General features: G+C 44.1%; 1 protein-coding gene across 2 annotated transcripts in view; it reads left to right on the plus strand.

Moving 5' to 3' along the window:
* The first annotated feature begins 413 nt into the window (after nucleotides 1-413).
* The window catches only part of LOC144729440 (cullin-associated NEDD8-dissociated protein 1-like), a 29,017-nt gene continuing 11,282 nt past the window's right edge, over nucleotides 414-18,148 (plus strand). Inside the window, exons 1-13 of one of the 2 annotated variants that reach the window (XM_078609736.1) lie at nucleotides 414-579; nucleotides 765-907; nucleotides 5,208-5,351; nucleotides 5,868-6,022; nucleotides 6,541-6,664; nucleotides 9,884-10,140; nucleotides 10,820-10,925; nucleotides 11,680-11,822; nucleotides 12,911-13,203; nucleotides 14,619-14,760; nucleotides 16,016-16,134; nucleotides 16,802-16,891; nucleotides 17,127-17,231. In XM_078609736.1, coding sequence (XP_078465862.1) covers nucleotides 840-907; nucleotides 5,208-5,351; nucleotides 5,868-6,022; nucleotides 6,541-6,664; nucleotides 9,884-10,140; nucleotides 10,820-10,925; nucleotides 11,680-11,822; nucleotides 12,911-13,203; nucleotides 14,619-14,760; nucleotides 16,016-16,134; nucleotides 16,802-16,891; nucleotides 17,127-17,231 — 1,746 coding nt within the window. In that variant the 5' untranslated portion in view covers nucleotides 414-579; nucleotides 765-839. Of the gene's footprint in view, nucleotides 908-5,207; nucleotides 5,352-5,867; nucleotides 6,023-6,540; nucleotides 6,665-9,883; nucleotides 10,141-10,819; nucleotides 10,926-11,679; nucleotides 11,823-12,910; nucleotides 13,204-14,618; nucleotides 14,761-16,015; nucleotides 16,135-16,801; nucleotides 16,892-17,126; nucleotides 17,232-18,148 lie in introns of both variants that reach the window. The other variant, XM_078609734.1, reaches the window with a different exon arrangement.

The raw sequence follows: 18,148 nt of genomic DNA on the forward strand, positions 1-18,148 counted from the left end.
TATACGGACACGCGAGCTCCACCCCAAAAAACTAAACTTTACGATGTAAAATATTTGTTTATTTATTTGAAAACAGTTCACTTTATAATCTCGGTGTCGTCATCACGCCGCGCAACAGTGACTTTACAACTTCACTAACGTCACCCCCCCCCCCACCACGCCTTACGTAAGATGGCCGTCTTCGCATGACGTCATGCGAGAGGGGTGGTGGGGGAGGGCTCGAGCCTCGCGCGTGACGACACTCGCTCCTCGAGCGTGACGACGACACTCGAGCCTCGCGCGTGACGACACTCGCTCCTCGCGCGTGACGTCACGCGCGGTGGGCTAGAGCATGACGACCCTTGAGCCTCGAGCGTGACGTCACGCGCGGTGTGCTCGAGTGACGTCACGCGGGCCCCGGGCCCTCGCGCTATATCCATGGGGACGCCCGTCGCCATTTTGGATCGAGCGTGCGGGCTTCGTGGCGAGGAGAGAGACGGGGGCCGCCGCCGCCGCTGCCGCCGCCTTGCTCGGCCTCTCTCGCCTTCTTAGTTCTTAGCCTCGCAGACGCACGGAACGAGAGTCGCCGCGCAGCCCCGTGTACATAATACAGGCGACGCATATAAGCCGCGATATATTTTTTTGTACGACTTCGATATATTTTTTTCCAGCCCTCCCTCCCCTCTCGCCTCTTTTCCCCTCGTCGACTCTTTTCTGTTCGCGTCGCTCAAAATCAGCAGCAGCGCCACCCCCACACTCACCCACTACCCCCACCACCCCCCTAGGCATTCAACTCCTCACCCACCAACCCCCCACCCCGACCCGCTCGCTGCTGCCACTGCCGCCAACACCGCATCAAGATGACGAGCGTCTCCTACCACATCTCCAACCTCCTGGAGAAGATGACGTCCAGTGACAAGGATTTCAGGTTGGCGACGAGAGAGAATTTGCCTCTTCACCTTCCCCCCAACAATAACAACAGCGACGACAGCAAAACGACGAGCGGCAAATAACAACAGCGACCAATTCGTGGACTGTTTTATTTTTTTATTTAAAGCTTTCGTGACTGCAGGGATTCATCTTCTTGGTTCTTTCGGTAAAGTCACGTAGAAGGGAAATAATAAAATAATAAAAATATAAAAATAAAATTATCTTGCTGTGGATTTCACACCTGATGATTATTGCTTGTGTTGCAGTCGAAACGTGAGAATTTTTTCATTTGTATTATCCTACGTGACTTTACCGAAAGAACTAATGTTGTATTTATGTTAACGTGTGTGTGTCCTACTGTACCATTACCGCGCGCAAGTGCAGTAACCCTACCGGCCTTGCGGTTATTGCATGGCGCCCGCGACAGAAATGTAGAGTCGGGGTTGTTTTTATTTGTTAAATCGGTGTCTTAAAGGGGCATGCGTGTTGTTTTTGGTCCGATTGCAATAACCATTTGCTTGTTTATGGATGGACTTGATCTCTTTTGATTGGAAATTTGGAATTTCGACTGTCGCGCCTAGGAAAGTACAGTGCAGCCATTTGACACGAACTCTGCTGGTGTTGGATGAAGGCCTCCGACCTCGCCGTGCCGGTCGTGGGGAGTCTTTTGACCAAATTGTTACACAGTCTGGAGCCTAAGACCGCTCCAAGATATCACTTCGCCCCTCACGTTAGCCATGGCCAGGAATCGAACTGGATCGATGGGTTCGTCGCTGAGCAGCGCGCTAACCACTGCGCCACCGCTTTACCCCTGCCCGTGGAAATGCCCCCGTGCGTTTTTGCATTACCTTGGCCCCGTCATAGGATTGTGGAATATAAAAATCAATGTTTTGAATGGTACGAATGCAAGGGCCACTGGTAAGGGCCAGCGTGCTTATGTCAGGCCTGCGTCCGTCCATAGACACGTGGATAGAATACAACTGCCGCATAGCTGAAGAGCTCTGCCATCGAGAGCCATGATCTCTATACTTGTGAAGCAGTGTGTAATTTCTACCGCAAACACAGGACTCTCTGATACTCGACGTCCGTGTGACGACGGTGTTGTTGATCGATAAACTGCACCCCGGCATAGGACGCTGTATTTTATATCATTGCCATAATCACGACATCGTATGTTATCGCATTCCGTGTTCTCCGCGGAGGAATCCGATGAGCCATAGAGCTCTTTTACACAGACATCCCCAGTAGGGGCGGGTCAGCTATTTGGGATGCCTCGCTTAATAGTGGTGAACGTGCGCTGTTGACATATAACCCTCGTAGAGTACAGTGTGTTTTATACTGCGTGGTGTTAGTTCAGTGGCCGGCGTATGGATAGCCTGTGCCCCCCTCACCAAAGAAATCTACTTTCCACCGCTGTGCCGTGGCCAAGGATGGAGATTTACACTGCTGCAGACGGTGCTTAGGCTCTCCTGATTACAGTGCGTTTACAATATTGTACACGAATACAATCGTGGTTTGTCTGTCGTTAAAACAGCGTCCGTCATAGCAATGTGGAATTTCAACTTGCACCAGGGCCGATGCATTAGATCCTCAATCTCCCCAATGCTCGTTTGAGCAGAAAGACAGTGACTTTAGTTTTAGTATATTGCTTTATCATATACTTCACGTACACAATTATACCTGCCTTATGGGGAGACTGGTTCTGCCACAGAAACGTGGAAATGCCACTTTCTCATCCGGATACGAGTGGCAGCCCATGCTCGCCTGATTGTAGGGACACTGAACTTTTTATTTTCTAAATAGGCCATTATTGTATATGTGTGCTCAATCTAAACATTTCGTCGTCTGTGAATGAGCGACATGTGAATTGTAATGGTCTTCTAAAATGCTTAAGCTGAAATGCAGTGCAGATACAGTCAAGTTTATGCTTTTAACGACAAGACAATATGAAAACCAAACTTTTAAATTGTGGGTGCCCAAAACGCGACAGACCAAATGCTGGCAGGGGTTCATTCATGGTGCAAGGGTCAGCCTAGGAATGTAAATTAATTTAAATATCGTGCTGCGCATTTATTAATATACGAACCCCATGAGTGAACGAAGTAGTTTGCCTTTAATGGAATGTGATAAAAAAAGCTGATAGAAATTCGATGATACCTACGATCATTTATTAGTACTATGCAATTATATACACAGGAGGTCACAGTTATTTGCGGAAATTCCATATTCTCATGGTGTGTGCCAACCTATCCGTATGGACATCATTAAATGTGTCGCTTGTGCTATAGAATTTCAACCCAACAACCCTAATATTGTATAGGGTATTGCACCGTGTTTCTAAAGCATGCCTGAATCCGCAGACTGCAATTAAACAGTGACACTCATTATAATGGACCATTGCAAGGCCCTTAAATTTTTACTGCCTGCTACCCACCTCAATGTTTGCTGTGATCCGTGGGTCAAGTGCCATTCTGATTTGGCTACAGTTGGCCATGTTTAATGTACATCTGCAATTAGCTTTCCATTCGCATTGGTCGATCATCGAGGACTTCATAAAATCCATTACGAGTCTAATGCAAAGGATTGTTATGCCTTACGCAATGTGATCTTTTATGTGAATGGCTATAATCGGGAGTTTGCAATTCTTGGTAGTTTTGGGCAGAGCATATTGTCTGCGCTGAGTGTTGACAAGTGCTCAGATTGAGCAACACTGTTCCAATATCCCCATAAGCAAGCTGTTCTTAAATGTAGTTAGTGCTCTACTGTACTGCTAAGTATCCCGACAGCCTACTGACCGCAGGAAATAAATTAATTTAAAAACACCTAGAGACCTGGGGGGGATAATGCAGCCATCGCATAAGCCTCCAATTAATATTTCCAATGCCTTGTGGATCCTACCCTTGTCAGAGTAATACATTGCTTTAAAAATTATATGTATTTTCTTCTGTCCTCAACGCTGCTGTTGCTGCTCTATATGAAAGTAGGTCAAATCTTTTTCAGTGAAAGTGTTTCTGTGGGCCTGTCACCTACTCAAGGTAAAGGATCTGCTGACTCAACCACTGTTCTGTTCAACAATGATAGCCACTTCCTATACATATTTGCGGTATTGGATGCAGCCTGTTTTCCAAAAGGTTGCTTTCTGTAATTGTATTATGAGGGTAACTTTTAATCTTTTTACGTTTCTAAACTTGAAGTTTAGTCGTGTAATCCAATTGTTTGTTTCACATTAGAAGTTAATTTGCCTGTGCATTTATCTTTTTCATCTCCTTCCAGTTGTGCATCTTGTATTTTGTATCTCCTACGGGTCTGCCTTGTAAAAGACACACTCTACCAGTGGCCCTTCGTCTGATTTATTTTCACGAATGGTGCTCCTTTCTGTCATGCTTGTATTTTGCTGAAAATGTAAACTACATTAAATTATTCACTGTATCTTCTACACTTGATCTACATCTGTCATATATATATATCATTTATTTTTATATGATTAATCTAGTCGGTTACAATTAATGAGCAACTCATTTGGTTAGGATTGCTCCGTTTTAATCAGCTTCATCACACTCTTTGTGCATATAATGTTTAAGTGTAAGTATAAATTTGTTGGAGCAGATAACTCCATTCGCAGTATACTGATGCAATGTACTGATCCAAGCCTCAATTCTCACGAACAACTGTGGTTGAATTGATTGCAAAGTATTTTTTTACCTTAACTTTTTGTAACATTGAACTATTAAATCTAATTATTTATTTATACTGGAGGAATCTGAGTTATAAAGCTCTTTTCACAGATGTCTAGTAAGGGCTGGTAACAACATTACAGCAACAAACAGTACAAAAATATGATAGTCACGCAAAGTACATTAAATGAATTATTGCATGGGACAGTCTGAAAATGCTCTAATTTCCATGCTATTATGTTATTCTACCTGAATTTTTCACTCTAGCAACAAACCAATGAACATCAACACGTTACAATTTCTTGGCAACCTACAGAGTATATAATATGGTCATTTGGTTTTGTTTCTGAATAGTCAAGCATGTCTGAGGATTTTTTTTGCGGAGGAATTTGGTTTGCATAGTTTTGTTCTAATTCCTTAACATTTCTCTGCCCAAAAAATGTATCACCTAGCCTAGTCATGCCTGATTTAGCATATTTTTAACCACAACATTACCATCTTCTTTCACAGATGGTAAACAGCATCCTGCACTGCACATACATTACTACTGTATAATTGGGAACCGCCCTTGTAAAGAGAAGTGTAATGTTTTAGGCATTGAGTACATTTTTTTGTCTGTGGCAGGTTCATGGCGACGAATGACCTGATGTCGGAGCTGCAGAAGGACTCCATCAAACTGGACGATGACAGTGAGCGGAAGGTGGTAAAAATGCTCCTCAAGCTGCTGGAGGACAAGAATGGCGAGGTGCAGAACCTGGCCGTGAAATGGTACGAACTGTGCTGCCACTTGTTTTAAAATAGGAAAACGATATTTCACCACACCCACCGTAACAGGATGCTGCCGTGGTGTTTGGGTGAGCACTGGACTTGCAATCCAGAGGACGCTGGTTTAATTCACTCTTGGTACAGCAGTCGATATAATGGGAAAGTTTCTTAAATTTCCCACCCCTGCCATTTCTGTCCACCCTGTAGTATAAATGGATAAACCACAGTCGATCAGCAGATCACGTGTGGTGGGGTAGAGTGCACTCCATCTCTCCTAAGACGTCTGGTGAGCGTGAAAGATTAGGACAAGAATACCCTTTAGTGGGGCCCTCTAGAGCTCCTTGGGGTTCTCTAAAGCCCTTCCGCTAGCATTGTCATCAGTTGCAAAACTGCACCTTTACCACTGTAGCATTGGATGGCCGATGCATCGTTGTTAATAATGATCATGACCAGTGGTGCCAACATTTTTAATCAAGTCAATCGTGCTCTCACTGTCGATGGGTGTCGTGTGCCTTTTAGCCTCGGCCCGCTGGTAAGCAAGGTGAAGGAGTACCAAGTGGAGACCATCGTGGACACCCTCTGCTCCAACATGCTGTCTGACAAGGAGCAGCTGAGGGACATCTCCAGCATTGGCCTCAAGACTGTCATTAGTGAGCTTCCTCCGGCCTCCAGCGGTGGGTCACGTAATAGCCGTGAATATAGACGCATGTAAACAATTCTGAAGAATAATCTCGACACTCAACTGAGGCTTTCCTGGAAAAATAATGTTTTCTATTTTAAGTGCGATAATTTTCATATGCTCGCTAAATACATTTTGGCCAGTCTTTATCTGTTAAAAGATATGATAATGTGTTCCACAATATTGTATCTACATGTGTGTGTCTTGGTGAGCGGTGGCGCAATGGTTAGCTTACTGTCCTGCAAACCGAGTTGGATTCCCGCTCAAGGCCAAAAACGGTGGTGAATATTTGAACTGATCCAGGGTCTCCCCTTGGTCGACTCGGCCTCAAATGAGTACCTGGTGCAATGTGTAAACATCTGCACGAGGAAGTCAAAGGCAGTGGTTGGGTGTGGTTCTGGCAACCACCAACCCCTTCGCATGCCGTGCTTGCCTTGTTGGATTTTCACTAACAGCACTTTCCCCAATAGCCTGTAATACCAATTACCATTCTCTTTTTTTGCGTGTGTGTAGGGTCCAGCTTGGCAGCCAATGTGTGCAAGAAGATCACAGGGCGGCTGACGAGCGCTATCGGCAAGCAGGAGGATGTCCCGGTGCAGCTGGAGGCTCTAGACATCATGGGAGACATGCTGAGCAGGTGCCGTAGCATCTCTAACGAAGCAGACTAAATGTCTTCCAGCACTGGCTGTGGCTTTGGCATTGAATGTTGCAGGAGGCAATCGTTGCGAAGATAGTGTAAAGCCCTTAGTCAATCCACTGCAGGATGAAGGCCTCACGGTGGGGGTTATTTGATCATATTTAATCACACTGGTTGGTATGGGTTGCTGATGATTTGAAGCAGAGATATAACTGCTTGCTTCACTGCCCTCTGCAGCATACAAATTAATACAATCCTGCAGCTTTCACGCTATTTGGCATGTTTGTAATCCCTACAAGCATTATCCAGGCTAAACATTGCTTAGCGTCTGTAAACTGATGAGATCGGGTGCATTTGGGTGATTTTGTCATAGCCACTACTGAAACAATGCGCTGTGTTATTATTTTTGCGCTCAAGATGTATGACCGATTAAAACTAATTATTTAAGGGTCACTAGGCCAGCTCTGAAGCAAATATAGTTTTAGAGTGACGAAAAATAAGAATTAAAAAGTAGCATATTCTTGGCAGCTCTGATTGGCAACCATCCACAAGGTGGGAATCTGAGATGTATTCTTGGCAAAATGAGCCTTGGTGGTCAAAAGTAACACTTGTTTAGCTTCATAACTATGTAACACATTTTTTGTTCCTGGGTATTAAGTGTTATTTTGTAATTGCTTATGCCTAAAAAGTATAGAAAATGGCTATTATTCCCCACAGACTTTTACTTTGTGGCCAGGACAGTGATATTTAGAAATTTACCTATTTTCAATGAGAAAACGCGCAAATTTGTCTTTTTTCGTTCACATAAAGTCAGAAAAAACAACATGAATCAAAATTAACATTTATTTATACTAAAGTAATGCAAAAATGACTACAAAATATTTAGAAGTGAGTAGTTTTTCGAGATTTACGATGATACTGTAAATCACTTTCACGAATCAGCCCCCAAATGTCTCCCATCATGTTCTCCTTATACTGTCCTTGGTAGCGGCGTTCAAAGTCCAGTATATCTTGGTGGAAGCGCTCGCCTTGCTCCTCCGAGTACGCTCCCATGTTCTCCTTGAATTTATAAAGACGAGCATCAAGGATATGGACTTTGAGGGACATCCTTCAGCCCATTGTGCTGTAGTTCTTCACCAGAGTCTCAACCAGCTCCACATAGTTTTCGACCTTGTGATTGCCCAGGAAGCCCCAAACCACTGCGACAAAGCTGTTCCAAGCTGCTTTCTCCTCACTTGTGAGCTTCTTTGGGAATTAATTGCACTCCAGGATCTTCTTTATCTGTGGTCCGACGAAGACACCGGCTTTGACCTTTGCCTCAGACTGCTTAGGGAAGAAGTCTTGAAGGTACTTGAAGGCTGCCGACTCCTTATCTACAGCTCTGACAAATTGTTTCATAAGGCCCAATTTGATGTGCAGTGGTAGCATCAGCACCTTCCGGGGGTCCACCAGTGGCTCCAACTTGACATTCCTCCCCACAGAGAATTCGGTCCGCTGTGGCCAGTCCCGCCTGTGGTAGTGCGCCTTGGTGTCCCTGCTGTCCCAAACGCAAAGATAGCAAGGAAACTTGGTAAAACCGCCTTTTGAGACCCATCAGGTATGCCATCATTTTGAAGTCTCCGATGACCTCCCAGCCGTACTCGTCATACGTCAAGGCGTCCAGCAAGGTCTTGATGCTGTTGTAATCCTCTTTGAGGTGCATCGAGTGAGCCATGTTACCATTATGGAGCAGCACGGCTTTGAGGCTCCTGGATGAGCTGTCAATGAAGAGGCGCCACTCATTCTGGTTACAGGCGATTCCATTTGCCTCTAGCAGACTGGTCACATTGTGGCAGAAGCAGAGCCCATCTTTACGGGTGAGGAAGCTGCAAAAAGGTTGGTGACGCTTCCTCTGATCTGCAACTTGCACACTTTCATCAAACAAGTTCCACTGCTTGAGCCTAGACATCAAAAGCTCGGCATTGGACTTGGTGAGACCAAAGATCTCTGATCAAGTCGTTGAGGTCTTTTTAGTTGGTAGTATGGGTTTCTCTCCTCAGTTCCACCTCTGAAATTGTCATCTGGATCTACTTCTTCCTCGCTCTCTGACTTGCTGCTCTCTTCTAAAGACGGCTGATCTCCGGAGGAGTGGGTACGGGGAGCTCATGGCAGTGTGGCACCGGGGCAATGAATGAAAGACTGTCTGGATACGTGATAGCAGGTGCATTCTTGCCAGTCCGACGTTTGGAAAGGTCCACCATGCAGAAGTAGCAGTTGCTTGAGTGGTCAGTGGGTTCCTGCCAAATTCTTGGGATAGGGAACTGCATGGCTCTCTTTTCCCCTCTGTACCATCCTACAAAAATACATTTATTTCACCCATGACTAATGAGTAAGAGATTATCGCAACATTTTTCATATATGATATATTTTCAATAACATTGAACATTGTAAAACATTTTAAAATTAACTTTTACAATTTTTTTATTTTAACAAATTTAATAACATCAAATTCCAAGCAACAATTATCCATCTTACCTTCCAGAGTCTTTTTTGCATTGCTCGCAGGTGAAATGAGGTGCCCAGGGTTTGTCTTAATCCCCGACAGGCATGCCGAAATATACCTTGTAGGCCTCGCACATCTTAGCAGATGCTTCCACAGAGTACTCTTTCGCTGTTGTCTTGATAAATTGTCCGCAGACATAGCAAAATGCGTCTGCCAGATGCTTGCAGCCTCTTGGTGCCATCTCAGAAAATTTCAGATATGTATCCACTTAGGCAGCTGGAACTCAACTGAACTGGTGGGCTTAAGGCCCCTGTATGTATACTACTATTTTCTTACTGTAAAGTTCTAGAATGTTCTAGAAGTTACTCCAAGTTTACTCTGCACTGATTATATCTGGAATGTTCTAGAAAATAGGTACATTTCAAAATATCACTGTCCTGATCACAAAAGCAAAGTTTGTGCGGAAGAATAGCCATTTTCTGTACTTGTGAGGCATAAGCAATTAGGAATTAACACTTACTACCCAGGAACAAAAAAAAACATTTGTTACACAGTAGCTTATAGCAAATCCAATTGTACAACACGTCTTCCCACATTTGTCGATAATAGTATGCCTCTTGTATTGAACTTGAGCCGGTTGATTTCGCGATACCAGTTATTGCCAATTCCCCACACACGTTGCACTGGCTGGGAATGTTTTTACATTTCGTGTGTGTGCCTGGTGTGGCGGAGCGCAGACTGGGCGGCCTGCTGGTGAGCTTCCACCAGTCGATCCTCGCCTGCCTGCTGCCACAGCTGACGAGCCCCCGGCTGGCGGTGCGCAAGCGGGCCATCATCGCCCTCGGCCACCTCGTGATGGTGTGCAGCCACGGCCTGTTCGCCGAGCTCACCGAGCACCTGCTGGCCGAACTGGCGCGCAACGAGTCGACGTCCACCACGCGCACCTACATCCAGTGCATCGCTGCCATCAGCCGACAAGCAGGCCACAGAGTTGGTACGAAACCGGGGGGGGGGAAATCTGGTCCAACCAAGGGTTGCTCCTGATTTACTGCTCGGGTGATTTGTGTGTTCGGCTACGCCGCCAACAGGTCAGGGTTCGCCGTGCTCGAAATGGTCGGCGCTGTCGAGCGTTGTTGCCGGCCTTTGCGGCTTGCCCGGGCTTGAAGGGAATTTTCACGCGGCTTCGGTGTGTGTGGTGAAGCGGAGCAGATGAGGTCACGTTGTGCATGTCGACCCTGACTTGCTTTCACCTGGAAATCAGTGCTTGACCTGACAATAGCGATGACACGGTAATTTAATCTACGTGCAATGAATCTTTGGAATTAACTGACATTTTGACCGCTTTAGCTAGAGACCCATGTAGTCAATCTTTAGCTTATCATAAGCAGCCATGATATATCTACTGCTGGATAAAGGTCTCTGCAAGCCATCGCAATCTGTGATGGTCTTGCAATGCAACAATTCAAATAGCTCCTGCCCACCAAATAATTGTATTGCTCCATCTCCTACGTGAACGTACTCTCAGGTGTGTTCCCTTCTTTGGATGGCACTGTTGTATCACATTGAGCACAAAACTGGAACCATTAACATAAATCCAGTCACAACACATAAGCGTGGAGTAAAGGTTCAAAGACTACCAACTCGAAATCAGTGCGTACAATTTTTGTGTGCAGGAGAGCACCTGGAGAAGATCACTCCTCTGATTGTGAAGTTCTGCAAGGTGGAGGATGATGAGCTGAGGGAGTATTGCATCCAGGCCTTCGAGTCATTCGTACGAAGGTGAGATGGTTGGGTTGTCTTGATCGTCCACGGGTTCTCTAAATCTGTCATGAGTCATCCTTTTTCAGCGAGCTGATGCATTGTCAAGATTCAGGGTCACAATTTGGTTTTAGAATGAATTCTCTCGTCTCCTTTTGATCATCTCTTGCTATTGCTTCTCATTTTTATTGACTTGTTTTTATAGTTTTGTTTTCCATTAACCTTTCAGCACCATTATATAATTTTCATCCTCCAATCTATCTCCCATAACCAGCCTAATTATGTGGTTGGTAGGGAACCATTTTGGCAGCTTTGGTCATTATCCCTCTTTTATGGTCATCAACCTCACGGATCAGATGGTTGTCTGTGATGTTCCGAATCCAAATCTACTGGCGGTTTTCTAGTCTGCTCATTGGTGCCATGTAGGATGGTTTTCATTAGTTTTCTGGATTCCTTTTTGTGCCCAAACAATTGCAGTTTTCTTTAATCGTGGCTAGAAGTCATTCTTTATATTTTGTTTTGGTGGTAAAATCCTATAAGTTCCTTAGATGCATAAGATTCATAATAGCATTTAAAAGCCTTACATGTTAAGATAATTTGCACATCATTGCCATAATTTTTAATTAATTAATACCGACACGCACAATTTTCAGGCATGGGTCACGAGTGTAAAAATCAGTTTGAATGGTTGTCACCACGCCGGTTGGGGATCGTGAAGATTGGTGGTGCTCGCGTTTAAATTCCTCCCCGTGTGTCCCACCTCGCCTGGCACCAGGTGCCCCAAGGAGGTGTCGCCCCATGTGCCCGTCATCATCGAACTCTGCCTCAAGTACCTGACCTACGACCCGAACTACAACTACGATGAGGACGATGAGAACGCCATGGAGTCTGAGGGGGCGGATGAGGAGGAGGATCAGGGTAAGGTGCATGAGAAAGATTGAACGTTTTAGGTGAACAACCAATTTAATCAAAGTTCACCTGTAAATTAGTTGTCATTAAAACACCACACTCGATCTGCCTTTAAGAATTCACTGTTCTGCTCATGTGTTTTTTAGTATAAAAGACCTGCCCTTTTAATTTGTATACTTCCTTTTAACAGAACTGTACGCACGCGTTTCTCTTAAATCGTCAAGGGTAAACAAATGGGAGGGATGGGAGGGTGAGTGGTTTTGTAGCCATCACACTCCACTCTAAATCAATTGACCTCAGTTCAATTGCTGGGTCCAGTTGACATCAGTGGCGAGTGATTATCTGAACTGATCCTGGGATTCGTCCTTCAACTTGTGGTGAGCAGTGTGAAGTATGGTTAAATCAACCCCCAATGATTGAAAGGGCATGGGGAGGCAATGGATTGACAGCTGTGCATGATTTTTTTTATTAATTCTATATTTTAAGTTAAGCAACTTATATAATTAGGGTGCTAATTTGTGAAATGTGTTATTAATTAAATGCAGACAGGAACTGTGAACATCTGTTTCCACATAAGTAGGGCCCTACTTCTGCAAGCAAAGCTGCTGCAAGTCAGTTGAGTATACCACCGATACAGTGCAGTTAGCAACATTTTAGAATAATAAAGCATCTTCATGTGACAGCATCTATATACGCTGCACAAATGTCATTTGGCGACAATAATGATGCTTTTTTATTTTAGAAGAAAACAGCTATAAAAAAATGTATTTAGCATCCAAATGCAACCACATCAAGCCGCATTGCAATGGTGAAGGGCTACACTTTTGGTACAAGGCGGTTGGGGGGTGGGAGTTGCGGTAGGAAAACATTGGAGAGAGGGCCTCACTAACTCAAGAATCTTGACCAATCTTACGAATAACTGGCATTTGGAAGGAAACCAGAGTACCAATAGAAAACGCGCACGAAGAGTTAAAAATCAACGCTCTGAACGGACAAAATAAACAAAAATCATTTATTCTACTTATATCACCTGGCCCTCTCATTTGCTGGCAATGGCTTGTGACAATTCTTGCCGTTTTTTTTGTTTGTTATTTCAGAAAGCGAAGACGAGTATAGCGATGACGACGACATGAGCTGGAAGGTGCGACGCGCGGCTGCCAAGTGCCTGGACGCGGTGCTGAGCACGCGGCACGAGATGCTGCCCGAGTTCTACCGCACGGTGTCGCCGGCGCTCATCGCTCGCTTCAAGGAGCGTGAGGAGAACGTGAAGGCGGACATCTTCCACGCGTTCCTCTCCCTGCTGAAGCAGACGAGGCCCGTGCAGGGCTGGCTCAACGACCCCGACGCCATGGACCAAAGCGACACTCCACTCACCATGCTGCAGAACCAGGTTCTGTGAACCCCCTCTGCCCTCATCTACACCGCTGTAGCTTGTATACACCTCCGTTTCACTTTGACTGAGCTGTACAGAACCAGGCCAGCACAGCTCAAGAGGCACCAGTTTGATTATCGACTACAGTACTTGAGCAGTGTCTTCATCGTGCCACTGATGTCACAGCTGTAGCGAGATGTTAACTCCCTCGCCCTGATATACAGGAGGGTTGCGAGTTCGATCCTGACCCTGATGCCTGTATATTTGGAGTTTGCGTGTTCTTCCTGTGGGTCGTATGGATTTTTTTCCAGGCCCTCCGGCTCTTCCCTCCACATTTAGAAACATGCTTTTAGAGCATTTGGCTGTTATACATTTCCACGCAATAAGCTACTTCGTTGAGCTATCATTTGTGGTCGGGTCGCTTCTGAAAAGAGCTATAGAGCTTAGTGGTCCCCTTACCTGGTAAAATAAAAATAGTAGTACGAGTCCACGCAATGAACGAGTTGGACACATAGGTGACGTGGTCATTTCTTGCTGTGGATTTCACATCTGATGATGATTGCTTGTGTTGCAGTCGAAACGTCGTGATAATATATATATGATAATATATTATTATTATTAATATTATTTTATTATTTCCCTTCTACGTGACTTTACCGAAAGAACCAAGAATATGAATCCCTGCAGTCACAAAAGCTTTAAATCAAAATTTGGTCATGCTATGTTTGAATTATATTGGTTGACATCGCATGCACTCCCATATGTTTAGATGCAACATGTACTGGAGTGCTATGAGGAGGTGCCTGATCTTTTTTTTCACAGAAAATGCTGAAAATATTTGAAAAGTTCAACATACGTACATCAGTTCTATTTATTGTGTCCTTATAATGAATAACATGAGCAGATTACTAAACGGTGCATGTTTGTGTTTAAGTGGCCTTAATTTCCCCTTTTGGCAAGCAACACGGTTGATCAATGACAGTTAAGTGGGAGGCGGCTCCGTCTGTTGGTATGGTTACCTATGAAGTATAACCCTTAATTTGTCGGCACTATGTCCTAAGTGCAATGCTAAGATTGCCTGAAATAGTTCTGGTAATACTGCAGACATGCTCATGCTAAATAATAGTGACTCATTGATGCTCTATAACAATGGACACGAGTAGAACACGTCGCTAGAAAGGTTGATTTCCGGTGGTCGAGGATAACGAAGCAGCAGCCAAAACAGTATTCACCCGAGAGGATGTCCAACGCAGAGATGGAGCGATGAAATCCGCTTATGTGCAGGCGCCAGATGGTTTGCTAAATAATCGCAGGAATGTGAGATGGCGACGGTTTGGGAAGACCTCCATCCCGGCAAAAGTGGTGTTTGATTCTGGCTGACGAGTTGACGTTGTTGGCGCTCCTTAACGGCCCGCGCGTTGTTCCCGCTGTAGGTGCCCAACATCGTGAAGGCGCTGCACAAGCAGCTGAAGGAGAAGAGCGTGAAGACGAGACAGGGCTGCTTCAACCTGCTCACCGAGCTGGTGAACGTGCTTCCAGGGGCCCTGGCCGACCACGTGCCCGCACTTGTGCCAGGTAAAACACGCGTGTGCGCTGGCTTGGCACAACCTTGCTGTGCTGTGAGCCACATGCATTTCTCTACTCTGTTACCCTTTCCCGTTGCAATTACGTACGTTTACCTGATCACAAGTAAAAGGCCATGCGGGAAGGCATGTGGCGCATTTTGGTGCCAGCTATCATAGAGTGCGGTCGTGTCGCTACAATTCTCTGAAGAGAGTACAGTACAATGCCTTCAAAAAACAGCAATGCTCCGCCTCTAAATATAATTAACGATGAACCGCTTGCGCGTTCCGAGATGCAGCGGTGAACAGGACACCACCCTGCAACTTGCAGACGTCTCGTAAGGGGACCGTTATAAATGCGTTCTACAGTGTTACTTGGTGATCACGGCACCCGCATGCTTTTGAGCCTTCTTGTTGGCTTTCAGAGCTCAATGTAAAGTATTTTCTTTCTATTATTGGTTCTTTAGGTAAAGTCACGTAGAAGGGAAATAATAAAATAATAAAAATATTTTGTTATTGTTTTATATTTTATTACTTCCCTTCTACGTGACTTTACCGAAAGAACCAATAATATGAATCCCTGCAGTCACGAAAGCTTTAAATCAAAATTAATTTTCTTTCTGTCAAATGAATCGCAGTACTTTCATGATGTGCCTGCTGGGGATATTTGGCCAGTTCCTTATTCCATACGTTCATACGTGAACTCCATTTGTTGTAACTATGTTGTTAGCCCATTGAAGTAAGTCTCATGTGTAGGTTCTCATTTATTAAATGTCTTTACTCCCACAGGTAATTCTACTTTATTTATCGAGCCATTTTTTCATCTCAACTATCTCTTGAAAGTTTAATTCCACAGATTCAATGACTTATTGGAAGCATAATTCTAGATTTGAAGTTTTCGTGACTGGAAGGGTCCATACTCTTTGGTTTTTTTCGGTAAAGTCACGTAGGTAAAAAAAGAAAATAAATTAAATCACGACGTTTTGGAGGCAACACAAGCTTGTCTGAAGACGGAAGCTTGTGTTGCCTCCGAAACATCGTGATTTAATTTATTTTAATTTTATTTTTTTACCTACGTGACTTTGCCGAATAAACCAGAGTATTATTGGAAGCAGTATAAATACGGTGAAAATTCACAATGCAGGCAAGCATAGCAACAATAACCAGGTTATTGTAGTTTGCTAGGTGTCTTGAGGCACCGGCATTCTGCATATTGTGTGTTCCATCAGACCAGTTAACTGTTACGATTTGTCGGTGGCGCGTGACAGGCATTGTGTTCTCGCTGAGTGACAAGTCGAGCTCCTCCAACATGAAGATCGATACGCTGGCATTTGTGCACACGCTGCTGTGCCATCACCCGCCCGAGGTGTTCCACCCCCATGTCAAGGTATCCATGTCCTCTTGCTGCCCACCTTGGTACACTGACACTTTTGTATAGTCTGCCAACGCGGCCGGGAACCGCGCGCTGCACAGTCCTGATGCCTGTGCCACACCAACACTCTTTATCAGCCTCGTTTCTTTGTGTATGATGAGTGTAAGAGTTTGTGTTTGATTATGGATTCATCGTGTTTTTTTATAAATTATTGTCAGCCTTGTGGCAGTTTTTATTATCTTGATGAAGACAGGCCCAAAACACCAAGCCCGGAGGCATGTGGTTTAGTGCTTTACATGGAGGATTGTTAGATCACATTCATGTTTAAAACTCAATCCTAGAGTGAGGTGGCTAGGAGTTAGTAGTACAGCAAGTGGGTAAAAAAACAACTATGCAGACCTTTTGAGTGTTATTCATGTATATGTGAGTTTTTTCCAGGTACTCCAATTACTTACACATGCATAGCAGTTGTAATAACCTTAGGAAAGAATAGGCCAAACATCACAAGGCAGGATCCTACGAAAAAGGTTTTGAGACCAAGTGCAATGTCTGTGGAAAAAAAGAACCAATTGCTTTTTTAAAAGTAGGTCATTGCAATTTTTTTTTTCAAAATCTTTTATATTGATTTTGTGTGTTTTATTACAACTGTTATTGATTGACACAATTGGTTTTGTTCCGTAAGGTGCTGGTGCCGGCTGTGGTTGGATGCGTGGGCGACCCCTTTTACAAGATCACTTCAGAAGCCCTGCTGGTCACACAGCAGCTTGTGAAGGTGTGAGATTACTCCCTCACGTCAGCGCTGTTGGTCACACATCACCTAATGACTACGTTTGCCTCTGCTGAGGTTACATCATTAAAGCATAGGTCTGAGATCTCATACCCTTAATATAGGGGCTTTGTGCAACGATGACGATGGTGATTAATGTGTCATTCGCATGAGTGAATAGTGTACGCATGCTGTTTGTGTGATTGACGTTTGTTACATTTGTGTACGTGGGGTTGTTTAGGTTATCCGGCCATTAGATCCTTTGACCAGGCCCGTGAAGGCTCCAGTGTTTGACCCAAAACCATACATACGAGACATCTTCACCTGCACACAGAAGAGACTGAAGGTAAGATTTTGTTGAAACAACACTGGTTATTTTAGTGAAGACCCAATATCAGCCCATTTACAGCTCTTATACTGTTATCTATGTAAATACAGACCTTGTACTGTATATCTCCAAACCCTCTATGATACTTCCCGACAAGGTAGAAAGCTGAAATTTTACCGCATAGGTAGCTTTTAGGACACAAACAACAGGAAACATCTGAAAATCTGATATTTTTCATTTTAGGGGTCCCAAATCTTGATTTTAAGTGCCCCATAAGTGCGTGTCATTCAGAAATCGTTCAAAATATAGAATTGCGGGTTTTTTCGTTTGATAGAACGTTAAACAGCAAATAAAATTAAAGCAACAACCATTCTATCTTTTATTGTTTTTGAGATTTCCAATTCAAGCGGTTTTAAGGGGATAATTACGCATTTTATGGCGTTCAAATCTTAATAATTTGAATAACGGTAAAAGATAGTAGCTTCCCCTCAAGCCTATGTGTTAAACTCCTCTCAGAGTATTAAGTTTCATGAATTATTGTTCTTTCTACTAAAATTAGAACAGAGGGTACGTCTTTAAATATATTAAGAAGCTGAATCAAATGGTCAATAATGTTTGTGTTTTTTTGCAGAAAAATACACATTTTTGGACTTGTTAGTGTGATTGTAGCTAAAAAAAAAGTCATATCAGGTTCATTATTAAATTTATTGAAAACTTTTGCTTGGCGAAGACAGGCTTCATGAACTTGTATGTGATATTTTGCTTAACAAGGAAAATAAGCGCCGTTAAACTCGGCAAAACCACAAGTCATTTCTGGAACGCATGAATGATCCAATGCTTCCAAGAGTTACTTTACAGTACTAACTAGGATTGCCAAATTAACATTGGTTTGCATGCTGTTCAATTGTTGAGCTTCGAAAGTGCAATTTACAGTG

Source organism: Lampetra planeri, chromosome 32 (genome assembly GCF_965212315.1).
Source record: "Lampetra planeri chromosome 32, kcLamPlan1.2.h2, whole genome shotgun sequence".
NCBI lineage: Eukaryota > Metazoa > Chordata > Hyperoartia > Petromyzontiformes > Petromyzontidae > Lampetra > Lampetra planeri.